At 44.3% G+C, this 27,031-nt stretch overlaps 2 protein-coding genes across 11 annotated transcripts in view; one reads left to right on the forward strand and one right to left on the reverse strand.

Moving 5' to 3' along the window:
- The first annotated feature begins 253 nt into the window (after positions 1-253).
- KIAA1191 (KIAA1191 ortholog) lies at positions 254-12,996 on the forward strand. Of its 8 annotated transcripts, none has more exons than XM_046666126.1 (9): positions 254-405; positions 1,455-1,572; positions 1,692-1,764; positions 4,254-4,432; positions 7,086-7,212; positions 9,006-9,130; positions 11,016-11,122; positions 11,314-11,456; positions 11,565-12,996. In XM_046666126.1, the coding sequence occupies exons 4-9, from the start codon at positions 4,283-4,285 to the stop codon at positions 11,771-11,773; spliced, it is 861 nt and encodes a 286-aa protein (XP_046522082.1). In that variant the 5' UTR covers positions 254-405; positions 1,455-1,572; positions 1,692-1,764; positions 4,254-4,282; the 3' UTR covers positions 11,774-12,996. The 8 variants fall into 8 exon arrangements, with proteins under 8 accessions (XP_046522082.1, XP_046522078.1, XP_046522083.1 ...); XM_046666122.1 differs by lacking the exon at positions 1,692-1,764 and adding an exon at positions 1,796-1,882; XM_046666127.1 differs by having other exon boundaries at positions 1,455-1,567.
- A 153-nt stretch (positions 12,997-13,149) lies between these two features.
- SIMC1 (SUMO interacting motifs containing 1) overlaps positions 13,150-27,031 on the reverse strand; it is a 98,111-nt gene continuing 84,229 nt past the window's right edge. Inside the window, exons 8-12 of one of the 3 annotated variants that reach the window (XR_006889338.1) lie at positions 22,275-22,431; positions 22,049-22,133; positions 19,082-19,217; positions 14,421-14,491; positions 13,829-13,927 (exon numbers count right to left, since the gene is read on the reverse strand). Coding sequence is in view for 1 of the 3 variants with exons in the window: in XM_046666120.1 (XP_046522076.1) it covers positions 13,665-13,927; positions 22,049-22,133; positions 22,275-22,431 (505 nt within the window). In the remaining 2 variants the exon portion in view is untranslated. Of the gene's footprint in view, positions 13,928-14,420; positions 14,492-19,081; positions 19,218-22,048; positions 22,134-22,274; positions 22,432-27,031 lie in introns of all 3 variants that reach the window. The other 2 variants (XR_006889339.1, XM_046666120.1) reach the window with 2 other exon arrangements.

The raw sequence follows: 27,031 nt of genomic DNA on the forward strand, positions 1-27,031 counted from the left end.
CTGTCACAGACCCAGGTATAGAGTGGTGGTAAAGGGCAGCTTTTCCTCTGGGAGCTGGCAAGTTTCACCTTTGGAGCTGAGAAGCCCGCTACCCGCAGTGCAGCTAAAGTCGCGGGGCCTTCCCGATCGTGGACTACAACTCCCGGCATACCCCGGGCACCTCCCGGGTCAAGTCTCGCGTGAAGTGGAGCGGCCTCCGGAGGCTTTATCAGGAAGGCTGCCAGCCGGCCTGGCAGTTTGTGCTCCTCACTTGGTTCCCGGGGCTTTCGTTGTCGCCACGGGCAAGCGCCGCTCACACCATGGCTCGGGTCCCGACTGCGCCACAGCCTCTCGGAAGACGTGGGCCCTCGGAGCCTCTTTAGTGCCGGTGCTCGGGCCGCAGGCAGCTCCGCGGCGGCGGAACAGGTATCGACATGGGCCGGGCCTGGATCTCCCTGGGGCTACATTCTCCGCCCATCCCGAGGGGTGCGCCCCTCGCCCCTACACCCAGACCCTGGCCTGGGGGCTCTCCACGCCTCTCCCCTCACCCCGACTTCGATCTTGGCCAGGCAGCCCCTTGCTTCTCTCGCCTTGCCGTCTGGGGTCTTCCAGTGGGGCTTCTCTCTGATGATGTCCTTCGGCCTCGCCCGGGGCCTCGCCTTGACTTCATCGGAGCGGCCTAGCCCGGGACCCCAACTCCTCGCCCTCACCTCGCAAGCCTCCTGCTTGCCCTGCCCTCAGGGAACCCTGGTTTTACGCCAGGCCCCGGCCGTAATCTCCTTAGTCCTTCTTAGCCTCGCGGGTGGGAGAGGGGGTTGGGTTAGACCTGGCCTTTCAAATCCTGCTGGCATCGTCCTGTATCTTGTGAAGGAAATGCAGGCTCTCTGCGGAGAAGGGGGGAGGGGACGGGATGGAGAAGTGGAAGGGGATGTATCTCCTGGGCCCGGAGGATGGCTGAGCTTTGGTTTCTGCGATGCTCTTTAATGAAGAACTAGCTAGTTTGCCCTCTGAGCTCCATCAGGATAGAAAGACAGTGTAGCAAGTTGAAAAGCAAACAACTTGGCTTTCTCAGCACTTTGTGTGAACTTCCCTGTAAAGGGGGGGTGAAACTACCTGCCTTGTGGGCGGGCCACTTATCTGTGACCTTGGACAAATCATTTATCTTCTCATTTTTAGTTTCCTTCTCTTTAAATTGGGGATAATTAATGCCTGCTTTGCAGTGTTCCTCCAAGGGTTAAAACACAAGATAAATGTTGGATAAAACCCTGATAAATATTAGGGTTAGCAGCAAAGAATGAATTTACCTACTGTGGTACTTAGCCCCTTGCTGTGGGTCAAGTTATTTGGACCCTAACTTATCTGAAAATGAGTATAATCTCTCTGGCAGGGTTGTTAGGGGGAATGGATGAAGGTACAGGAAAGTGTTTGGCAGACTCTGAAGGGCTGTACCAATGCTGGCTGTTTGTTGTTCTTAGGACCTCTGGAATGGATGGACTTGTTCTGGGCAGCTTTGCTAACTTGCAGCAGCTGGACGATGTTCCTCGTTAATATCTGTCTGTCAGCGTAATCGTCACACCATTTCACGCTGGTAAGGTGAGATTTTCACCACCTGTCACGGCACAGGTGTTAAGATCAGCCACAGGTGGTGTGAGACTTTTTTCTTTCCCCCTTGGCATGTTTGTCACCCACTGGCTCTTTCATGTGTGTTTCAGCCTTGTAAACAAGCCACAAAGCTGTGTGTGCCTGTCAGAAGAACGGTATTGGAGCTATTCTTTGATGTTCACTGTAAGAAAATGCCCTTTGTTATTTTTATTAGGTAGCAGGGACTCTACTCGGAATTCTATATAGAAAAAGCACCTGGATCCCAGTCTTTCAATGGCTTCGAGACAACCAGAAGTGCCTGGTAAACTTAATTCTTTTTGGTAAACTCTTGTTTTGCCCTTCATGTTTTAAGCTAGACAGAAACCACTTTTTCGGAACCATCTATCAATGGTTATTCTGGCACGAGGCGAGCATTTAGATTTAATAGATTGACATCATTTAAATATTAACCTATTAACCATGCAGCCAGGGTATGAACCCAAAACCTACCTTGAGAGAGACTAGTCATTTCACTTAAGAGTGTGAGAAGTTTGTCACTTTCCTACACATATCAAATGAGAATTCAGAATAAGTTGTGAAGTTCTTATAGCATGTACCAAAATGGTTAAACTCATCCCCCTTTTTGGAGGAGGGGAAGGGAGTGGGCAGAATGGAGGTCTGGGCAAAAAGGCACCAGCCTGATCTAAAGGCAGATTTAACTTAAGCAGTCATGAAAATGCTCACAGCAGCATGTAGCGAGTCTGGGTCCGTCTAGGGCAATAATTTCTGGGGGTTACTGAAATCATTGATCCCTCTTAGGACTGTTTTAGTGATTTTTAATCAAATCTGAATCACTCGATTTTTTATTCTCAGTAAAGAGATAGTGCTTATCTCTCAGAGTTGCTCTGAATATTAAACATAAAATAGGTGAAAATGAGTTAAAAGTGATGAATATACATTTATTGCTCAGAAAAATTTTTCGTCTCTATTTATAGGAATATATTTCTTAGTAAACATTAGCTCACTTTATTATTATTTTTAGGAAGGCTGTTGGGATGGCTGTTGGGAAGAGTCTTTACGATGTTTTTGAAATTGCTCCCAAATTAAGTGGATTCCTAGGAATCTCCCTGTGTCTCCCAATGTGGATCCATCGCTGGTCTCGGACCTCATCAGTGTGCTTTTTAGTTCGTCTTTCATGGTTGTCATTACCATACACTCCCTGTAACTGCCGGCCATGGGGTTGCACTTGTTAGGTTAATGCTTTGTAGTGTGTGGAGCCTGGAGTGTTGCGTGTCCAGTGCAAGTAGTGGCTTTGATCCGTGTTCTAGTCCCCACCCTACCCTTGCTAGGTAGGTGTCACCTAAGATCTATATTTCAGTTTCCTGAGCTGGAAAATGGGAAGAAGAGCTGCTTAATGAGGATGAAGTAAGATGAGGGATGTAAGTGCCCGGTGAGAAAGGGTACTTGGTAATTATTATTTGCCTGTGTGTTTGTGTTTGCCTTCTTTGAGATAATTCACATACTATGAAATTCACCCACTTAAAGTGAACAGTTTAGAGGTTTTTAGTATATTCACAAGGTTATGAAACCATCACCACTGTCTAATCCTAGAACATTTTCATCACCCCAAAAAGAAAACCTTGTCCCCCTTAGTGGTCACTCCTTATCCCCCCTCTCCCCAGTCCCTGGCAACCACTAATCTCTGTTTCTATGGATTTGTTAGTAGTTGTTAATATTAATAATAATGGTAGCTGCTTGGTCCCCTTGCTGTTTAAATGAAGTGTCTTTGCTGGTTTTGGACTTATTGCCATGGAAGTTGATGTCTTGGAGAGTGTGACTGTATAATTTTAGCAACGGGAAAGCATCACGCTGAAGTCAGGATCTGAACGTTTGTTCTGCTGAGAAAGGATTCGCAAACAAACAGCATGGCCTTTGCTCTCTGGTCTGGCAGAGCGCAGCGTGCCCTTGGAGTGGATACCTGCGTCACCACGGGGCACTCCCCCAGCCAGTTCCAGGGGACAGGAACGGCCGGGTCGGCTGGCAGTGTTTCATGAGAGTGGTGTCAGCAGTTTCTGTGGTGGAACTTGGCTCTGCTGACTAAATCCTTCAGACTCTAGAGCTGACCTGGACACTGTTGTTTTGATGTTTCTTGTCATAGTGCTCTGGTTCTCTTTGGTGAGGTCGGGAAGGCAGTCGAGCCCCAGGTGGTTACTTTCTCTATGAATCTGGGCAAATCACTTGACCTCTAGGCCGTAACTTCCTCATCTATAAAATGGGAACAAGAACTTCATATCCTCAGTCTTGCGTGAGTTGAGAGCCTTGGTGTTTCTGTGGGGGTGGCTTCTGTGGCATGAAAAATACAAGCTTTGAAATCTGATAGGTTTGGACTTTGATTCCAAACTGCACTTTGCATTGTATGACCTTGCTCAGATAAATTTAAATTGAATTCTGGTTTCCTAATTTGTAAATTGGATTTGGGCTACTGAGTAGGTTAAGTAGAAAATCCGAAGTGTCAGGCATAAAGGAAGGAATTAGTGCTATTACCTTTTCTTAAATGGATTAGCTATTCCAGAAGAAGCTATTCTTGCTCTGTCCCAGAGTGAGTGTTTTAGAGCTTTACTGCCTATGAATTAATTTAAAGCTATTAGTATGTTCACTTGCTGACCCATCCTGACAGGTGTCTCTGTTCTTAGCTCTTGAGCCTAGTGGGCCTCTAGGCAAGATGTCCCTGCCCATCGGGATGTACCGCCGGGCATTCAGCTATGATGATGCCCTTGAGGACCCTACACCCATGACTCCTCCTCCATCGGACATGGGCAGCATCCCCTGGAAGCCAGTGATTCCAGAGCGCAAGTATCAGGACCTCGCCAAGGTATCTGACCCTATGGACTGTCCTGGCAAGCCCAACCCCTTCATTCTTCCTCTGCTCCAGAAGCCTCCAGTGGTTCCCAGCACCCACAGAAGTGGGCAGCCGCCAACCCCTGTATATATTTTCTGTGCCTCAGCTGGAGTTGGCGGTCTTTTTTTCTTTTTAATTCAAACTAGAATGGCTGTGTCTTCTCCTGCCTTTTGTCCCCACCCTCACCCCTCCCTTTTCCCACTGTATTTAATCCAAGCTCCTTAGTCTCGCTCTGCGTGGTCCAGGTCCTGACTGCCGCTACCCAGCCCCCCCAGTGATCCACCCATGCAAGTTACTGGAGATGTCTTGCACTTAACAGGGTGTTTATGCTTCACACTGCTCTGATCGCCTGGAAGGTTTCCAGTCCCCATCCTGTTCTCCCACCCGCTCCTCCTACTCCATTTGTCTGACAAATGGTATCCTTTTAAGTCTTAGCTCTCTTCTGTGAGGATTTTCCCCATAAGACCATCACCTCTCCCTCTGAGCTCTCCACTGTCACATGGACCCCTGTCATAATCTCTGCCATACTTTGTCACCTTCCAGTAGCTTCTTGAGGGCAGGGGCCATACCTAATTTTGTACTCTATCTGCAATATCTAGCAGAGGACCTGGCAGAAAGCAGATTCCAAAGAATGTTCATTAAGTGACTGGGGGGGACGTCGGCTCCTTCCTGAACACATGCTGTGCTGGCCCTCCTGCCTCCCATGCCCCTTCCCACTGCCGTGCCCTGTGAGAGCCGCTTCCTTCCAAAGGCCCTTCCTGACCGACGTGCGCGTGCACCTTGGGGCACCCTTATCTGCCCTCACATCCCTTTGTGCAGTTAGGTTCTCACGTGCTTGTTGCAGGCGTGTTGCCGAAGCCTGTGCTTCCTGACTGCAGGGACTGAGCCTGCCACCACCAGGAGTGCAAGGAGGGAGGCACTGTGCTTGAATAAACTAGAAACTAGGCCTGCCCGCTGAGATGAGGCCCTTTAACCTGCAGCTACAGTTTCGCTGAACTTTGACCTGTGTGAGAGCTCAGGGCCTGACAGTAGGTAACAGAAGGATCTGCTTAAACAGACCTGGTGTGGATCCCCTAATGGTCTATGTACTAGCAATGATGTTGGACACACAGCTTCACCCCTGGGCCACAGTGTCTCCATCTGAGAGCTGAGACTACTTCATGCCGTGGAGTGTTGTGGGGATTAAATAAAAGAGGATGAAAAGGCTTGAGACATATCAGGTGTGTAGCTGATGTTGGGACTCCTGGCTCCCAGCTTCACTCTCACTTCAGAGAGCTGTGTGTGGCCTTCCTTTCTAGGGAGTCTCCCCACCCCGCTTCCCCATTCAGCCCTCGGAACAGGGAGCTCCTTTCTACGGAAGTGTCCCCTACAGCTCTGGGGGAGTTCCCTGTGTCCATTATCTACTGAAATCGGACCCAATCAGTTGTTGAGGAGAAACATTTTGTGTAAAGTACTGGCAGTACTAGGAGAAAAGGACCCCTGCAGCTGGCCTGCAGGCCCGGAGCCACGGGCTCCAGGGACTGGAGAGAGAGTGAGCAGGCTTCCCGCAGTGCTTCGAAGGGCCGCTCACCCTTTTCATTTAGAAAGGCTGCTGCTTACTTCACAAGGCAAAGAATGGGCTCCAGTCTTCTGGTGCGCCCCAGCTGGAACAGCTGACGGTTTGGAACAGCTGCTCTCAAGGAAAGCTCAGCCTGACTCATTACACGCATTCCTTCCTGTGTCTAGAGAACCATCCCTGTCCTGACCGTCACCATCTCCCAAGGAAGGAAACAGGTTCCAGTCTTGCTTGAGTAAGGTCACAGCTGAAAAGTGTGAATCCTATTTTGTAACAGGCTACAACATTTCAGTACTTCTGCTCCCCTCCTTTCTGACCACCCTCCTCCTCAATGCCTTTGCAGAAGCAGAGAACAAAGAATAGACCCCGTTCTCTTCTCCCTGCTGGGCCTGAGCATGGTGTCAGGTGTTTAGATTGAAGAAGGTGGCATGTTCTTGGCTCTCTCACGTTAAAGATTAGGAACTACATAGATTTTTTGGTTTGTTTTAAAACAGCGTTACTTGAACCTTGAGAACAGTGGTCCTCAAAATGTGGTCTTGGGCACCAGTGGCATCAGCAACACCTGGGAATTTGTTAGAAACATGAATTCTCTGCCTGACCCAGACCTGCTGGCTCAGCTCTAGGGTGGGGCCCAGTGGTCTGTCTAACAAGCCCTCCAGGGGGTTCTGGTGCTCGGCAAAGTTTGAGAACCACTTAGCGGATGCAGTGATTAAGCAGAAGCAAGCGCGTGGCCTGGTCCATGGTCAGGGCTTAGTAAGAGGTGTTTCTCCTGCATTCTTAGGGGCACGGTCCTGTAGTATGTTGGACAGATGTAGTCTGCGAAGGTAGTAGACTTCAGAGCTTCAAATGCTGGCTTTCCCATATCTATAAATTCCAGCTATTCGTATAATGTCTTTATCTGTTGTCACTACGGATGATACAGATCTAATCGGGTGGGGACAACCAACCCCCCCTCACGTATTTCCTCATGTATCGGATTGAAGGTATTTCAGCAACTCCTTCCTTAAAGGAGTAAGTTTAGGTGTGTGGCTCCCTTGCCTGCTCAAGTGCCTCCTTACCTCTCTCGAACAGGTGGAGGAAGGAGAGGCCAGTGTCTCCTCCCCTGCCGTGGCCCTGTCATCGGCCACTGACGGTGTGGACAAGGTCCCTGTGGTGAAGGCCAAAGCTACACGTGTCATCATGAATTCTTTGATCACAAGTAAGCACCCTGCACCCTCAGGATGGCGTGAGGTAGGGTGGGGAAGAGCTCAGGCTTCCTGCAGTCCACCTGTGGGGGTTCTGTACCCACGCCTGCCTTAGCATGTCCCCACCGGGCCTGGCACATGTCAGCCTGGCTGCTGAATCGCCAGGGCGAAGCTCCGTTTAGGTGGAAGATTTGTCACACTTTTAGCATCTCTGGTGATTTAGGCGCACTCTGCTTGTTGGTACCATCTTATTTTCCCATATCCCTCAGTGTGGCCTTGGGCAAGTTATGCCACTGTTGAGACTCTTTCCCTCTTCATGAAATGAGGGGTGTGGCTGGCAGGTCAAGGGGAGGAGTATAACAAGTTAACTAACCTTGTTGGTTCTGGAGGGCTCTTCTAGTTGCTGTGGGAAGTTAACAATTATGTGATACTCAGCTCTGCTTGTTAGCAGCAGCCTCTGCCAGGGGCAGGGCACATAGAAGGTGTCTGTGGTTGGCTCAGTTTTGCAGTCGGACGCCCTTGTTTATCTGCTCTGGGAGGGCATCAGTTTGTCTTGGGCAATTCCTGGACAAGGCACCCGAGAATGAGAAGTGCAGACTCTTACTTGGTCTTTTGCTTATTCACACATAAATGCACCATTCGAATCAGCAACTACTACTAGTATTTTTCAAGCTTGAGAATATGTCTGGCAGTGTTAGAAAGCGTAGTCATCGTTCTTGTAGCACAGTATAATTTCTTTATTGAAAATACAGGTCATTGACAGTACAGAACGTTCTAACACCCCAAAATACTACCGTCACTCAGACGCTTATTTGACTTAGTCACTTCCACATATATGCATGTTTTTGTATAATTGCAGATATAGTAAACAAACCATTCTATTTTTTTTCAGGTAATACTGCCATGAACTTTTGATGTTGCTGTAGTCTTAAATTCTAAAAAAATGGCTGCATTTAAAATCCTGGTATTGGTGTACTGTAATTCATTAAATCCTTTCCCACTTTTTAAATTTTCACATAACTACCTGGTAAGACTGGAAAACATCCATATGCATTTGACTTTTTTTCTTTGCCTTTATTTCTGATGGAAATAAAAAATTCATTAGAAGGGGAATGACTGTCCTAAAGGACATCTGGTGTCTAGACTTTTGGTCCACAGCTGCCACTTGCCTGTAGTGGGGATATAATGTCCTATGTGTGCAGATCAAGGAAAAATTCAGATAATCAAGTCAGAGTGATGTGATACTGAGGTGAATGCGTCTGCTGTGCCAGGCACTGGGATGAGCAGTTTCCCACACAAGAAACATTGGATCGGTAGACCTTGGCTAGTTCAAGGCACATTCTCTGGTTTGATTTAATTGGTACCTCGGTGTCATCTAGCCCAAATGTGGCTCTTTGGTGAAAGTCTTTGCGTGGGTAATGAGGGTGGTGAGTCTCTCTGAGGAAACTTTATCTTTGGAGAACTTGCAGTGTTTCTGAATGTCAGCTGCCTTCTCCATGTTACATTTTTAAATACAAAGAAAATGTCACAGTGTAGAAATAAGAGGAAGGTAAGGAGTGTTTCCCTGGAGGTTATCCAGCTGTCCCTTTAGGAGTAACCATTCTTCAGCTTGGTGTGAGGGAAGGCTTCCTTCCGATTAGAAGAACTTTGTGTGAGGTTCAGAATTACTGCTCTGATGCGCGTCTGGGAGAACCCTCCTCCTCGGATGGTCATTGTGGTCTCTTGCTTCTGGGGAGAACAGAAGTTGATCTCCCCCAGTTTGTGTGGGAGAGGGGATGGGCATGACTGTCATCTCCTCTGTTCCCAGAACAGACCCAGGAGAGCATTCAGCGTTTTGAGCAACAGGCAGGGCTGACAGATGCTGGCTACACACCCCACAAGGGCCTGACCACCGAGGAGATCAAGTACCTTCGAGTGGCAGAAGCGCTCCACGTAAGCTTGTTTCTTAGGAATTTAAAAAACCAAAACCCTCATCATTCATAGCTTGAGATGTGGCTGTGGTTTAGAAGTTACCCGCTCAGCTAGCCGGGCCTTGTGGAGAGTGGTGGAAAGAGAATTGGGTGAGGAATTTAGAACTGGTTTGGTCATACCCATGGTGGAGCTTTGTCACTGAAAGCTCTGGAGCTCTTCGTGTCGTCATTTCTGCTTCTCCTGCTGTAAAGTGGGAGGATGTGTTTTGCTTCCTTGTGCTTAGGAGGCTCAGATGAGATTGCATGGGATGTGTGTGGGCACAGTGTGAACAGTAAAGCCAGTGCCAGTCACTTTGTGTACCAGAGCAATTGACTCGCACAGAGAATTGGGCAAGCTTGGCAGAGGTAACACTTTAATTGGAAAGGAATGGCCGGCTCAATATTTAATTTTCAAAAAATAAAAAGCAAATATAGAATTGGAGTATTTTTGCTCTTTCATTTCTAAAATTGGAGTGACTGAAGAATAATTTTTGGTAGGGTTAATGATCAAATAGTTGTATGAATAAAATAGTTTTAAATGACTTTCAGGGAATACCCTTTTCTATTTCATAGTGCTTTATGATTTATGAAGCACTCGCATTCACTTAATCTTTGTGTTACTCCTTTGAGGTAGATGCTATTCGCCGTGTTTTATAAGTGAAGAGACTGAGGTCTAAGGTCATATATTTAACCAGTCACAGTATCTGAACTTGTCTCCTGATGCCCTGCTTCCTGTTGCTTTTCTCCCCCATATTCCAAAGTTGTCTGAGACTGTCTCCTGAAGGGCCTCATGAGGATCATGATATGCAATATATAGGAGGAGGACTAATGTGGATCTGGTGGCCTGTGGGTAGCGATCGAAGACACTTGGACGGTTGCCTTTTGTAATGAGCATCTCAGATGACTTTTGCACACTGATTTCAAAACCACTGCTTTGGAGGATCAGGGTTGGGTTAGTGGCCTGTTCAAGCTCTCGGACAAGACAGATGCTTTTGGAGGGGGTCACTGTCAGTCTTTGACACTGAGAAGTTTCCAGGATAGATGTCAGCCAGAATTCCAGTTGAGCAATTCACCCTATGTAATGGTAGAATTGACTTTGGCCCATTTTCTGCATCTTGGCCACAAGAGTAGAACATGAGGATGACTGAAATGCCAGCTTTCACAAGTTGATATGTTGAGTGTTTGAGAAAATTCAGACATGGTCATTTGTTTGGAATGTAGCTTGGGCTAAGCATTGGCATCCCGGACGGGGAGCAGAGAGACAGTATGGGAGCCTTGATCTAGGAACTGAGAAGCAGATGTGTCTCTCCCCTGCTGGATTGCTAGTCTGTATGTTAGAGGTGCGTTTACAATGCCGAGGGAACCCGGAGTGACTGGTTAGGGGAGGGGAAGGGGAGAGAATGGGACAAGCCCCACGGAGGAAACCTTCAGCCTGAGAGCGACAGCAGGCCTGAGAGTTGGCTTGGAGAGACTGGGAATGGCAGGGGTTGTATGTGATAGGAGAGGCAGAGAGAGGAGTTCAAGGCCCTACTCCAAAGGCCCAGAAGGCCTGCAGCTTGAGTTCGGGCCCCGCTGCTGACCGGCTGGGCGAATGTGGGAAAATTAAAAGCTCTAGTGTGGTATATTTAGTACAGAGGTGTTTCAGATATGCTGTCGAATAAATACATTTTCCTAAAAGATGGAATTCTATCTAATACGGTAGAATCAAAGGAATGTCTGTTCTATAATTCAAAATTATTCCACTTATTAATGTTTTCCTTTTGCCTGTTGTGTGAACCAGGTTGTTTATACCCAAAGTTAGCTGTTTTATTGTTGTTTTGTATTTGCTCCAATTTTTAAAAAGTCTTTCTTCTTATCCATTTGAACAGAAACTAAAGCTACAGAGTGGAGAGATAACAAGAGAAGAGAAGCAGCCGGCTTCAGCCCAATCCACCCCAGGCAGCACCCCCCACTCTTCCCCTAAGCAGAAGAGCAGGTGAGCCCCTCCTGCGCTCCCCTGAGCAGCAGTGAGCTCAAGGAAGGCCAGTGCTCCTGCAGAGTTGGGGTTTAAGCCTGTGATCTCAGAGTGAGAAGGGGGAGTTGACAGTTCCTAGGCTTGGCGTGAGACACTTCTAGAGGTGTAGGCAGAGGATATTATTAGGATATGTTGCATCCTTTCTCTTCCAGAGGCTGGTTCGCTTCTGGTTCTTCCACAGCGTTACCTGGCCCAAATCTTAGCACCATGGATTCTGGAAGTGGGGATAAAGACAGAAACATGGCAGATAAATGGAGCTTCTTTGGACCAAGATCCCTCCAGAAGTCTGATTCAGGTAAGGAAGCTCCTTCAAAACTCAAGCAGTGTGGCAGGCATTTTACCACATGTATTGGGAACTGCCTAGTAATTCTGAGATCATTTCCTCTGCGGTTTACTTCTGTAGGAGGTTTCGCCACCCAGACCTACAGAGGAGCCCAGAAGCCTTCTCCAATGGACCTGATCCGTGCGCAGGCCACCCGAATGGCCGAAGATCCAGCAACTTTCAAGCCACCCAAGATGGACATCCCAGTGATAGAAGGGAAGAAACAACCACCACGGACCCATAATCTCAAACCCCGTGACTTGAATGTGCTCACACCCACTGGCTTCTAGAGCTATTTCTATTCCAGGGACTCTGGATAGAGGGTGTCTTGTGTCAGCTCCCCTTTCACCTTGGCTCTGACATAGGAAACTTTTTTTTTTTTTTGAAACCTCTTAAACTGAGGCTAGAGCTGGAGACATAATTGGTTTTTGAGAAACATCAGTGCAAAGCTTGTCCTTGTGTGGAAGAAGCCATTTTGTATTGCTTTAATTTAAGGTTAGACTAAATAATCTCAGCAGTGATGTATGGGGGACCTCATTACCTATTTTTGTATCATTTACCCTGGACAAGAACTTTGATCATTGCTTACTAGGTAATAATGTTTGTGTTGTTCCCAAACTGAGGCTTCTTGATTCCTTTACTATTGTCAACATGCGCATGGACTAGTCATGGAGTAGAGGTGTTCACTGACTAGTTGAGACAACTTTGGCCCTCTTCACTGTGCTGGTATTGGGTGCTCTAGCCTTGTCAGTGAGGAGGACCTAAGATCTGTTTGAGATCTGGGTAGTTAAAAGCCAGACCTGGCAGGGGCCCCTCCTGCACTGAAGCTGGAGGCTCCGTGCTTCTTGGCAGACCTGCTGGACCGCTCGTCCTGTAGCCAGTTCCCACTGTGGTCCCCTTGGGCCATGCTGTTGGAGGGATGCTTCTCTTTTATGGGTCACAGAAGAAACAGTAGTCTTGCATATCTTTTGTTGCACTTTAACTCCAATTTGGTTGAAAACTTCCTACAGGAGAAAATTCAGTCTACTGGTTTGGTATAGATAAATGGATGTTAAACTTTTTTACAGTAAAGAAGGTGGTAACTACAGTTAGATTATAGCCTTGAGGTCGATGTGAAACTGATGTCGTCCTATTTTGATTTCCTTGTTCAGGCCAGGGCCTGAAACTTTTTTCTGGGAGGTTGAAGAATTAAAAAATTTTCTGTATGCAATCAGTTTTCCCTAAAATGAGCCTCCTACCTTCATAAATATACACTTTACTGAGGAAATGAACTTGGGAAACCACCTTTTCATTTCTCCTCACGGTGTACGTGTTCAGTCATCATCTTGAACACTCTCAAATTCCTGCTGTTGTCTGCTTTGGACAGTATCATGTCGATGTAAGGAGCTGAGCTAACCTTTCCACAGAGAGGACCTGGAGTCTAAAATGAGCAGAACAGTTTATTTATTTGTCTTCTCTTATGCTTGTATCTCTTACTTGTTTTGACAATAAAAATCCTTACTACTTTCTCAAATGTGGATAGCTGTTTTTTTGGTCCTGTTTGGAGTAGTTATTCCATTCTGCCCACTCAAAATCATGGAACTTAAGCATGGTAAACTTGGTATTTTGAAAAACCATTGCTTTTTTATTGTATCCTTTTAACATCAAATTTTTTGTAACACACTCAATCCTTGTGTTGCTAACCCCCCTCATTACATTAGATCTTAATAGACTGGCCACAAAGTCAAATTCATACGCAATGTAAGAGATCTAATATAGGATGTTTGTGTTCCATTAGGGAGAAACGGATATGTCTTTCTCGTTCAAAACAGGTTGTCAGTACTGTGAATGACATGACATTGATGTCTAGGATTTGTTCACAGAGGGATTCTTTTTCACATCTTGAGTGGAACTGTTAAATATAGTGCATATAGTATTACCTTTTCAAAAAAAGGATAGATAAATAATTTATTAAAAAATATATACACCTTGTATATTAAGCCGTATTTGAGAATAGGCTAGGTGAGGATTATCAAAAAAAAGGTTATCTACTAAAGAGTTAGAAAGTTATCATAACCTACAGATAAATAAGATAGGTTTGGTCCTACAAGATTTTTAACTACTTTTCGTACTTTTACAACTTCCAAGTAGTTGGAGATAGAGTTCAGGAGGTATTCTTGGTGTTCAGTGCTTCGAAGGACTTCAGGGGCCGCTCCAGTTCTTGGGAGAAGGCTCTGCATCAGGGTTCAGGTCCGCAGCATAGAAGAGCAGGAGCTTCAGCAAGTGCACTTTGTCCTGGAGCTGGGGGACCAGCGGCTCCCCCAGCATGTGGACGAGGCGGCTGCGGAAGGCCTCGATCTGCTTCTCCACATCCACCACCGTGATATCGTCTCCTTGCTGGGGCTTGGGCTTAATCCTTTTGATTATTAAATCTTTGCGATCAATCACTGAACTCCGTAAGTGCTCTGCAAGAGAAAAAGTTAGTTGAAGTGTTCTGAAATCCTTTTTCTTCATTTACGACTTAAAGAGATGAAGTCTGATTTTAGGAGGTGGGGTCTGTCTGGGCAGAGACTTGTGGACTAGTTACTGGGATTCAAGTCAAAGGCCACATGAGGACCTGTGGTAACTCCTTCCCAAGAGGTCCTTTGTTCTTGGTTCTCTCAGCTCTTCAAGTTTTACATATTAAAAAAGAAAATTTATATTCTGGTTTTTTTTCCCTTTGTTGATTTAAAAAATGAACCCATATTAAACAATGAAATTGTATTTAAAATTAATATAACCACTTGAAAAATATTCATGTGAGTTTTGACTATCTTCAGGGAGATTTATCCTAAGTAGGAAAAGAATTGCAAAGAAATACTGAACTTAGTAAGTTTGCTGTGCCATTGGTTTATTTCAGTAATTTGGTTTAAAAAAACATTTTGTATGTATTGTAGGATAGATCAAATGAATACATACATTCATGTTCAGAACGAGAGTTCTCACTTTGCGAAAAGATTCAGTTGTGGAACAGGAGGAAAGGAAGAATTCTGTGGGAGTGGAAATTGAGGTATCTGTATGAGCTTGTATTTAAAAAAAATTATATAGTTTACTAGCTCTGTTGTCAGAATGGGCCTGGAAGGAGACATCTCTGTAGCAATCAGTATACTTAACATCCAGATCTTGGTTTCTAGATACCATTCCTCACTAAAAAAACCCAATTTTTTTTTTGAGAAAAGGCTGATCCTAGAACCTTGGCAAGGAAATTACAAGGTGAACCTAGAACACCTTTTACAAGAAAGTAAGTGAATGCTTAAAAACGGATGGGGACATGTCAAAAGGACAAAGAAGTCAGCTTGAAGGGGGCTCCTCTTGGCCACATTTTGGACAATGTGATCATTAAAAAATGACAAAAATGGATTATAAGACAATTTTAAAAAGATCTGAGTCCATAGTAAAAAAGAAAAACAAAAGAAAAAGGAGGGGAGGGAGAAGGGAAAGGTCCTTTTTCCCGAAGAAGGCCAGTTAAGAAAAGTAGGAGGAATGCATAACTAGAAAGTAAGCACTTTTCAACTTAGTCATATAATAATCGATTCAGGTAAGAACTGTCAATGGATGCTCCAAACCACTGAGTGAAAGGCTGAAAGCTTTACAGTCTCAGTTTTACCCTCGATTACAGATGCTCCCCGACTTAACAATGGTTCAATTTATGATTTTCCATGTTACGATGGTGTGAAAATGACATGCATTCAATAGAAACCATACTTTGACTTCTGAATTCTGATCTTTGCCTAGGCTAGCCGTACCATCTTCTCTCCTGATGCTGGGCAGCAGCAGCGAGCTGCAGCTCCCAGACAGCCCCATGATCACGAGGGTAAACAACTGATACACTTACAGCCATTCTGTACCCAGAGAACCATTCTGTGTTTCACTTTCAATACACTATTCAGTAAATTACATGAGATATTCAATACTTTATAATAAAATAGGGTTTGTGTTAGATGATTTTGCCCAACTGCAGGCTAATCTAAGTGTTCTGAGCACATTTAAGGTAGGGTAGGCTAAGCTATGATGCTTGGTAGGTTATGTGGACTAAATGCATTTTCAGCTTATGATGGGCTTATTGGGACGTAGTCCATTGTAAGTTGAGGAAGATCTGTACTTACTAATATCAAAGAGAACAACAGAAATCTTATAGACACTGCATTAACCAAATGATCAAACTTAACGTTACCCATAGTGGGACCAAACTGACTTGACTGCCTCTTGATGTCATGCATTGGGAAGGGGTGTACGTCTTCATCTACTCAGTGTTCTTGTCAATAGTATTTAAGATGAAATCTGATCATCAGAAAATAGACAGCCCCAATTATGGGACATTCTACAAAATAACTGGCTTGGACTCTTCAAAAATGTCTGTATTATGAAAGACAAGTAAAGGCTGGGATCTGTGTTAGATTAAAGAAGAACAAAAAGCATAACAAGCAAGTACAATGTATCATGTTTGACTGGATCCTGGCTCAAATCCAGCCATGTATAAAGGATATTATTGGGACATATTAGATAATATTCTATCAAGGATAAGTTTGCTGAGTGTGATAATGAATATACGTAGGAGAATACACTTATTCCTAGGCTGAAGTATTTAAGCATGAGAATTATGATGGCACAACTTACTCTTAACTGGTTCAGCAAAAAAAAGAAGAAAAGTAGAGATCAATGAATAATTAAACCAAATGTGGCAAGTGTTAACAGCTGGTGAATCAAGATAAAGGGCATATGGGTATTCACTGTACTAGTCTTTAAACTTTTCTGTAGGTCCAAAAATAAAAATAATGGGGAAAAGAAAAAGAAGTTGAGGAGGTTTCTCCTCCCAAATCCCCAGATCAGCCCCAACAGGGTTCTGGAAGTGTGTGGGATTGAGGCAAAGGAGCATGAGGTCACGTATGAGGCGAATGGGCTGAGGAGAACTCTGAACCTGAGGGCCCCCAGATGCACCAGAGCAGCTACCGCATCACTGTCTCAACCTCCTCATTTAGAAAGTGGGGACAGTGGCACCCTCAAAACAGGGTTATGAGAAGCATTGAGCTACATGGTTTCCAGATAGTTGGGAAACAGAATAAACATCTGTAAGCAGTACATTAGGTTACGTTTTCAAATAACACGCTCAATATGTTTTTCCTCAACCTTCAGGTATCTTTACAGGTAACGTTCTTCTAAATTTATAGCAATGGGCCTATCTGTAATCTGAAAATAGTATACATATACTACAGAGTATCCAAAAAGTCTAGAAACACAGGAAGCAAAGCTGCCTGGAGATGTCATTGCAGGTCCCTTTCAACATTCAATCAACGAAAATTTACAGTGAGCACCTACTGTGTATCTGACGGGGCTACACTCTGGGGAAACAGTGGGATCAGAGACTTGGGCCCAGCCCTCACCAACTGACATTCTAGTTGCAGGAAGTCTGACAGTAACCAAGCCAAGAAAAACAATTACAGTTTTGGTGAGTGCAATCAAAGACCTCAACTGGATGCTGTGATAAAGAGTAAGACTGGGGGAATGAGGGAAGCAGCCCACTCTAGTCAGGGAGGGCCTCTTAGCTGAGGCCTGCAGGATGAGAAGGTCCAGGGGAAAAGCAGTCCGGGGAGAGAGAACAGCAAGTGCAAATGCCCCAAGGCAGGAAAAAGCTTGCTCTGAGAACTAGAGGTAAAGTCTGGTAGTAAGAGGGAGAGCAGTACTAGTTCTGGAAGGTAGGCCAGGCCACAGAACAACACGGAGTTTGGCATTTGAGAGCAAAGGGAAGTATCTGGAGGGTTTTAAGCAGAGAAATGTGCTCTATTTCATTCTGCTACTAGTGGAGAATGCTCTTAGGGGGACAAAAGGCTTCACTAGAATTAGGTTTTCTTAAACAAGGCATGTGCTACTCAGAAAAATATAAAAATGATTTTGAAAAAATGGAAAGAATTGGCTGAATAGAGAGGGATAGAGAGGACATGGGGTGGGAGCAAGAAGAATGTGGAGTTTATTAAAATAACACAGGGAATCCAGAGAAGCAAATGTTAGCAGTGCCCATCTAGGCACTGTCCAAGGGGAGGGATCTGGGCCTGTGGACTTCAGCCATTCCAGTCCCGTTGGCAAGGCCGTGGATGTTATGCTTCAGTAGGGATGAGAGTTCTTATCACGGTTACTGTGTGAGGCAATTTATGTGAGGGTTTCAGCACAATGCCTGGCTCAAGATATCTGGCTGACAGTATTATTATTAGTGCCTGGATCAATCCTAGGGTTAGCTATTGTTATTTCATCATCATCATCACTACAGGAATCTCCAATCTAACAGTCAGAGTGAGCTTCTTAACTTCACTGCAGATCTTTTTCTCCATTTATTTCCATGTCAGTAATGGCAAAACCCTGGAGTCATCCTTCAGACCCAGTCACCCAAGCCCTGGCAAACTGATCTTCAAAGTGCTCTGATCCATCCACTGCCTCACTCGTCACCATTAACCCTCCCGATCTCTCTGGTCCTCTGCCAAACTAGTCGCCACACATCAGGGAGAGTGATCTTACTTAAAACCACTTTGATGGCTTCCCTTCCCTTGGAATCAAGTTGAAATTCCTTAACATGGTCCAGAAGGCCCTTCACGCCCTACCCTATCTGCTATCTGGTCTCATCTGGTCTCGTCTCCCTTGCTCATTACATCCCAGTCCTACTAGTTTGTTCTTTGTTCCTTGGACTCACTAAGCAATTTCTTGCCTCAAGGCCCTTGGACATGCTGTTTCTTCTTTCTGGAATACTTTGCCCTCCCTATTTGCCTGGCTAACACCAGCACCTCATTTTTTTAGCTGAAGTATCACCTCTTCAGGGAGGCCTTTCCACAGCTCCCTCCAAAAATGGATTAGGTCCTCCTATTTTATGCACCTGTACTTTCCTTCACAGCATTTATTTTAACTGTAACCACGTTACTTGTGTGATTATTTGTTTAGGGTTGATCTCTTCACTAGACCGTAAGCTCTCTGAGGGCAGGGGCCATGTTGGTTTTCTTCACTGAAGTTTTCCTAATGAGCCAGGCTCAGGGAAGGCAGTCAGTCAGTATTTGTTGCCTGGATGAAGACATGAGTTGAACTGACAGCCTGCGTCTGCTTTTCGCCCCTCTGCGGACAGTGCTCCTTGCAGGAAGGCTGTGTGTGTGACTCTCCTCAGAATGAACTGTTGCCTGACTTCCACAGGCTGGCTTACCTAAGCTGTCCAACAGAGGTTCATTCAGGAAAAGCATGCATTTTGTTCATTTAAATATTATGTGCTTAAATTCCTAGAATTCATAATTTCAAAATAAGAGGTTCTAACTATTCACAAGCATCAGGAAAACTCATGGCATATGACAATTTGTAATTTTTCTGAGGCTCAAACTTGAGTTGCATGGCTATGCAACTGGGTTGTGGAAGGTTGATTCTCTCAGCCAGAGAATGTAAGCTCAGCATCCACGTCTCAGTGGGGCTGCTCTGCCCTCTATGGAAACATTTGCAAAATGTAAGGATTCAGGATATACTTCTCCCCAAGGTCAAGGGGTCTATATAAACATAATTTAACCATGTATAGAGAGTTTAGAAAATGAAGGGTTGGAAATTCCTTAGAATCTCACCTTCTAATCTCACCCAATGATTTCATAGAAAAGTAATTCCTTCCAGAGTGTTTTCATTGCACACAGACTTTGGCGACAGACCTAAGTTTGAATCCTGGCTCTGCATTTACTTTTCTCTCAGTCTTTGTCTTCCCATCTGTAAAAGGGGATGATACTCACCTTTACAAGGTTATTGGATTACATAAGCCAGTGCATGCGAACTTACCTAGTCTTCCTTCCTCTCTTGCTCCATGCTAAGAGGTTCCCCTTAAGCAAACGGCAAGCCTGGGCTCCCCAACCTCTTCCCTTCTTCCCCCACCTGTGGAGTTGGACAACTCAGGCTAACCTCAAAATGCCCTCAACAACGTCCTCAGCCCACTTGAAGAGGGCAGAGATGACTGAAGAGCCCTCACAGTGAAATGCCTACTGAGAAGGACACTGGCCATTTCAGGGTACCATTCAGCTGTGTTCTTCATAGAACCCTGCTTTCTAACTACTGGTTCTAAATATTTTTTTCTCCTTCTTAACTCTTGGTCTCCAAAGAAGCTGGAGCACTGGGACACACCCCATTTATTCTTGGTTGATATACGTACACTGGTCTGAGGCCTCCCTCTCCCTTATTCGAAGCATAAAAATATTCTGTAATAAGAGTGGCTCCCATGTCCATCTTAAGTCACTACTGCCCATGACCCAGGTATATTTCCTGGGAAGCAAAACAGAAATTATCAAAAAGTGTTAAAGGTGAACTTAAAAAAAAATAAGCTGCTTTAATATTAAACTTTCTGCTAGATCTCTGAAAGAAACAATTATATAAACCTCAGTGAGGCCAAGGACATGTGGAATGTGCTTTTGCAGCTTTGTTCTAAGAAGGACATGTATCTTTTTTTTGATGGTGTTGAAAAATGCGCAAACTATACAACCACATATCGTACCTAGGACAATGTACTCTTTTTAAGTTTTGGTTACAAGAGTCTGAAATATAGAGAAGACTGTTGCAGCCTACTTCTGGCTAGGCAAACAGGAAGACTGAGATTCAACCAACATTGAGTGAGCACTTAATTTCTTCTCACACTCGTTAGGGAGAGACTGAGGGTGGAGAAGGGAGAAACTGAGGTTTAGACACATAAAGTCTGCTGCCCAACACAGAGTAAATGGTGGAGCTGAGATTTAAACTTGGACCTTCCGTCTTAAATCTAGTGCTTTTTTTTAATGTCCCCCCAGTTCCAGCCCAAGAGGGTGGACAGGCTATCTTACCTTCCCAAGTGCCATTACTGAGCTACACGATCACGGCAGGTAGATTTTATGTAAATACTTTCCCCCTGTACTGTTTGAGAATAAGTTGCGAACATTGTGCCCCTCTACCCCTCAATACTTTAAGCATGGATTTCCCAAGACATTTACTTTCAGAAGCCAGGATAATTATCAAAAATACGAAATTTAATACTAATACAATACTATTACTATTTAAATTTCACTAATTGGCCCAGTAACGTACTACATAGCTTCTTTTTTCGTGGTTCAGAATCCAATCCAGGACCATGTTTTGCATTTAGTATTTATGTGCTTTAGTTTCTTTTTAATCTGGAACAGTTCCTTAGTCTGTCTTTGTTTTTAAGACATTGGCACTTTTGAAGAGTACAGGCCAGTTATTTTTTTTTTAATTTTTACTTTATTTTGTTTTTGAGGAAGATTAGCCCTGAGCTAACATCTGCTGCCAACCCTCCTCTTTTTGCTGAGGAAGCCTGGCCCTGAGCTAACATCCATGCCCATGTTCCTCTACTTTATATGTGGGATGCCTACCAAAGCACGGCATGCCAAGCAGTGCCATGTCCGCACCCGGGATCTGAACCGGCGAACCCTGGGCCACTGAAGTGGAACGTGCGAACTTAACTGCTGCGCCACCAGGCCAGCCCCCAGTTATTTTGTAAAAGGTCCCTAAATCTGGGTTTGTCTGATGTTTCCTTGTGATTAGATTCAGGTTTTGAATTTTTGGCAAAAAACAAAAACCAAAAAGTGATGAGGTGTCCTTCTCAGAGCGTCACATCAAGAGGAATGCCAGTTTCCTCCCCTCTTAAGTTACTATTTTTCCCTTTGTAATTGATAACTCTGTCAGTCTTCCCCAGGGCTTCATTAATCCTTGGCTAATAAAATCCTTCTCATCTGAAGCAGCTATTCCATCATTACCCTTGTCAACATCTGCCTCCTGAGCATTAGTCTGCCTCTCGCAGACTCCCCTGGGTCACCGGCTTTGCCTGTGACTTGAGAGCCACTTTCACAGACTTGAGGGCGTCTCACATCTTTTGCAAGATCTTTTTTTAAAGATTGGCACATGAGTTAACATCTGTTGCCAGTCTTCTTTTTTCCCCCTTCCTCTTTCTCCCCAAAGTCCCCCAGTACATAGTTGTCTATTCTAGTTATAGGTCATTCTAGTTGTGGCATGCGGGACGCCGCCTCAGCATGGCCTGATGAGGGGTGCCAGGGCCCCGCCCAGGATCCCAACCTGTGAAACCCTGGGCTGCCAAAGCAGAGCGCGCGAACTCAACCACTCAGCCACGAGACTGGCCCCAGTACCCTTGCACTTTACCACTGATTTGCTCTGTATTTGTATCATATTGATGGATGTTTACGAAGTCCGTAGTCAGTGAGCATTCGACTCAAGAAAGACGTGGCAGTGATGGGCCAGGAAAAGATGCGGGGCTAATCAGGTCATTACTGAATACTTTTCATGTTATGATGACTTTTGCTTACCCACGCAACTAATAACTAACTGTGAGGACCACTGTATTATGCACCATAACAGAAACATGTGAATTCTTCTGTTTCATAGCAGTGATTCCAGCTATATCATTCCTTGTTCCTTATGGCTACAACCATGGAACAATGCTTTACATAAGCTAACAAATTAGAATCCCCTAGGTAACTTCAATTCATAATAATGTCCATTGTGAGCCTCCCATGCCATCTTATTTGTGAACAAAGGCTCCTTACCTCTTAAAACATGTTGATAACTAGATAACAGAAACTGCAGATGCTCAACCAGCTCATCCCATGTCTGCCACTGGGTTTTATCTGACTGTGGAGATAGTAAAAGCAAATGGTAATAAATGCCTTCTTCAGTTAAAGGTTTTGTGAAGTTTTCAAGTCACTTGTACATAATGCTCAAGCATTAGGGGAAAGGTTTTGTAGGCCTATAACTGAAGCAGGGAAAACGTACCTGACACTTGAGCAGTGATGTAGAATTGTTCAGAAAATAGAGGGCCTGGGCCAGAGACAAGGGCAGGCGGGTGGGGGTCTCGCAGCTGTGGAGGAATATGATTTCCAACACTTTGCAGCGCAGAAGGTGGCTTTCCATGGTAGTAAAGAACATCTCTCTGCATGGAGAAGAGGAGGGAGTTAACCATCACATCTATTATTTCAAGGAGCACACACCACGATTCCCCCTGAATGCTCCAACATTTGCTCTAAAACACAGACAGCTAAGAAGGAATACAGTGGAGGCCTACAAAATCACAAAGCTTGTGGACAGTGCAGAATGGATTTGTTCCTGAATTAACAACTGCTAGGAGGGAAAAGTCTTTCCCATTTGAAAAAGACAAGTTTAGGATACATTAAAAAGAATTATCTCAGGGGCCGGCCCGGTGGCTGAGTGGTTAAGTTTGCATGCTCTGCTTTGGCGGCCCAGGGTTTTGCCAGTTCGAATCCTGGGTGTGGCCATGGCACCGCTCCTCAGGCTATGCTGAGGTGGTGTCCCACATGCCACAACTGGAAGGACCCACAATTAAAAATACACAACCATGTACTGGGGAGATTTGGGAAAAAAGGAAAAATAAAATCTTAAAAAAAAAATTACTTCATACTGTAACTAAGAGAATTAGTACTGAGAATAAATATTTCTGAATGTCCATAATGTGCCAAGATACTGCTTGGCATAGCAAAGAATATTAAGACAAATAAAAGAGGGTATTGCTTTCAAAAAGCTCATAGTTGACCAAGGTTAAGAGGGATGTCACGGGAATGTAAATAAAGGGCAGGTAAAGTGTACCTGCACACGACGTGCCTGTGCTGCTCTGTGGATACAGAGGAGAGAGAGTATGTTTGATCAGGGGACTGGAAGTGGCCTTCTCACGGAGGTGGTGGCACTGGTGACAAGGGAAGCCTTCCTAGAAGGAAGGCTCAAGGCAGGAGGCATTTCAATGGAGTGAAAAACAGGAGGAAAAACAAAGAAGTAAAAAAATACACAGCTGTGGCAATGCACCTTCTTAAATTTCAAGTCTAGGACTTGAGAGTCCCAGAGGGACTCGTGCCCTTAACTCTGCGGCTCTACCCAGGGCAGGGCTTGACCAGCAAGGGCGGGCTGGAGCCCAGTCATCAGCTTAGAGCAGGAGAGCTACAAAACTGGAACTCTGCTTCAGGAAGGAGGATCAAACTCATTGTTCTAAAAGCAATGCCAGCTTGCAAAAAAAACTGTCATGAATCTCAGAATCGTAGGGTGCATCTCTGGACTGCCTGCAGGTTTGTTCGGTAGTCCTTGCCAGGTCTGCTAGTCACAGCAGTTTTGGGAAGCAGATAGCCTGTGAGCAGAGAAAGAGATGGCAGCAAGGAGGACCAGAACGACTTGCCTAGTCAACAAGCAACAGAGCTGGCCCCAGATCCAAGAGGTCTTTCTCCTACAACATCCTGCCCCTTTGCAGTTCTGCAACATTTGGGAAAATACGGGGTTCTTTATGCTACTGCCATTTATAAAAACGGTAAATAACAAAGTATCTAGTCATTTTTATTTTTTTTCCCTTTACCCTTTCTTTTCCACCAAGCACATATATTATTTGTGTGAAAGCGAAGTTTAAAAAGCAGAATGTTTTTTCTTTCGCTTTTTACTATTTGGAAGTTGAAAAAAGTCTACAATATTTGTGAAAATCCATTTTCTCTCCTTAACATTTTAAAAATCTTTTTCTATATCTTCTCTGAGAAATCTTCTTCTTTAATGCAAATAACTCTAAATTATTACATTTGCGAGACCTTCCCCAAATTCTTTTCAAGTCTATTTCTACTGTGCATTTGGCCTACTACTCTTAGAAGACAGATTTCCTATTCAATAACCTTTTATTTCAAACTGTATTTTCTCTTCCAATTTTTTATTTCAGGGCCTGCATTTGTCCTGGTTTTATAATTCACAGACGGCAAACAGATATACAAAGGACAAGAGGAAATTTTAATGTATTGAACATAGTAGGAAATGGAGTACAATTATCTATAGCAATACAAATTTAAATTTTAAAATCAAGATACAGAGGAAGGCCAACATCCAGATTCAGCCTTAACAGAGTAGTTGGCATTGGATTTACCCTCCTATCATAAACAGTTATAAAACTGGACAAAATATACGAAATAACTATTTATAGGCATTGAATGAGCTACTGCAAAGGACTGTTATTCTTGAGAAAAAAGAAACAAAGGTGGCGAAACCCACATTTACCCCAGATTTCTTGCTGGGAGCACTTTCTAACTAAGGCACAGGAAAGTGTGGGTCCCAAACAGAAAGCAGTAGGCTTGTTGGGCAGAGCAAACAGAGACTGGTGTTCAGGACAGCCGAGGTGGCTGGAATTTGTATCAGAGAAGAGGGAGCTCAACAAATGTGTGTAAGGGACCCCCTTGGCATGTGTGCAGGGAAAAGCTCCAAAAGCCTGAGAAAGAGGGGCTGGCCCCGTGGCCGAGTGGTTAAGTTTGTGCACTCCGCTGCAGGCAGCCCAGTGTTTTGTTGGTTCAAATCCTGGGCCCGGACATGGCACTGCTCATCAAACCATGCTGAGGCAGTGCCCCACATGCCACAACTAGAACGACCCACAACGAAGAATATACAACTATGTGCTGGGAGGCTTTGGGGAGAAAAAGGAAAAAATAAAATCTTAAAAAAAAAAAAAAAAACAAACCCTGAGAAAGAACAGCTACTGGGGAGCTGTGAACTGAGAGGAGATTCTGGAGCTCTCCCAGTGCTGAGACACGGGGATTTCAATGAGCTAGAGAAGAGATTTCACTGAACATCGGAAGCATTCAGTTGAGAACCCAGAAGGGCTAAGCCTCAAGACTCTAGCCCTTTAATAAGGGCTGCTTTAGAACCACACTTACAGATTCCAGAAACAAGCCTCAACAGGAGAGAGCTAATCTGCCAGCAAATGAACTGCCTGCCAGAATAAAACCCAATACTCTTTAAGGGAAGACAGAAAATTTCAGACTCTCAACAATGCAGCATTTACAATGTCCAGTACACAATAAAAAGTTACTAGACAAGGAAAAACGCAGAAAAATGTGATCTATAACCAGGAGCAAAATGTTCAGAGAAACAGGCTAAGAGGTGATATGGATGCTGGAATTAGCAGACAAGAACTTCAGAGCAGCTATTATAAATATGCTCAAGATTAAAAAACAACCAACCAACCAACCAACCAAGCAAGATGTATATAATGAGTATATAATGAGATGGAGACTATCAGCAAAGAGAAACGGAAACTACAAAAATGAACCCAAAGGAAATTCTAGATCTGAAACATGTAATATCTGAAATGAAAAAAAAAAATCACTGAATAGGTTTAACAGCAAATTGGGCACTGCAAAAGAAAGACCAGGGATCTTGAAGACTATTCAAACTGAAATAGAGAAAAACACCCAAAAAGATAAAACAAAATAAACAAAGCAAAACAACAGAAAACACCAGAACCTCAGTGATCTGTGGAACAGTGTCACGTAGTCTAACACAGACGTACTTGAAGATGAGAATTTGGGACAAAGAAATAATGGCTAAAATGTTTCAAAATTTGATGAAAAATGTCAACTCACAGATTCAAGAAGCTCAGTAAACCCCAAGTGGGATAAATGTAAAGGAAACCATATGCAGGTATCATAATCAAACTGATAAAAATAAAAAATAAAGCAGGCAGAGAAAAAGGACACAGGACACAAAGGGGAACAACAGTAAGAAATTCTAAGGACTCCTCATCAGCAGCCAGAAGAAAATGGAACATCTTTAAAATAAACAAAGAAAAAATACCTATCAACTTAGAATTTACAACAAGTAAAAACACCACCGATAAATGAAGGTGACATGAAAACATTTCCAGATAAACAAGAACTAAGAGAATTCATTCCAAGTAGACCTGCACTACAAAAATAGTAAAATAAGCAACATCTTTGAGTGGAAGAGAAATGATACCAGATAGAAGTTGGATCTTCAAGAAGGAAAGAGGAACACCAGAAATGGTAACTATGGGCCCAATGTATGTTTTTTCCATTAACTCAATTCTGACAATATCTACTTGGAGGTAGCATTAGATCCCACAGGTTAAGGGCTCAGTCCTACAAGACTGTCTTCCTACTCTCACTTCAGACACCAACTGAAAGTTCATCTTGTCATCTGTGCTTCTGAATGACCAGTTATAAGTTGGAAGCTCCCAGGACGCCCTCACTGGGTTTGATTAATTTGCTAGAGTGGCTCACAGAACTCAAGAGAAACGGTTTACTTACTAGATCACCAGTTTATTATAAAAGGATATAACTGAGGAACAGCTAGACAGAAGAGATACATAGGGCAAGGTATGTGGGAAGGGGCGAGGAGCTTCTATGCTCTCACACGTCATTCTCCTGGTATCTCCGTGTGTTCAGTAACTTGAAACTCTCTCTCCTAACCCGGTCTTTTTGAAAGGAGGCTTCATTAGAGAGGCATGACTGATTAAATCACTGGCCATTGGTGATTGAACTCAATCTCCAGCCCCTCTCCCATCCCTGCAGGCAGGGATGGGATGGAGTGGGGGACTGGGGACACGGTTAGTTCCCCTGGCAACCAGCCCCCATTCTCAGGTGACCCAGAGGCATTCCAACAGTCACCTTATTAACATAATAATAGACACTTTTTATCTCTCTCATCACTTAGGAAATTCCAAGGGTTTTAGGAACTCTGTGCCAGGAATGGGATGAAGATCA

This window comes from Equus quagga, chromosome 7 (genome assembly GCF_021613505.1).
Source record: "Equus quagga isolate Etosha38 chromosome 7, UCLA_HA_Equagga_1.0, whole genome shotgun sequence".
NCBI lineage: Eukaryota > Metazoa > Chordata > Mammalia > Perissodactyla > Equidae > Equus > Equus quagga.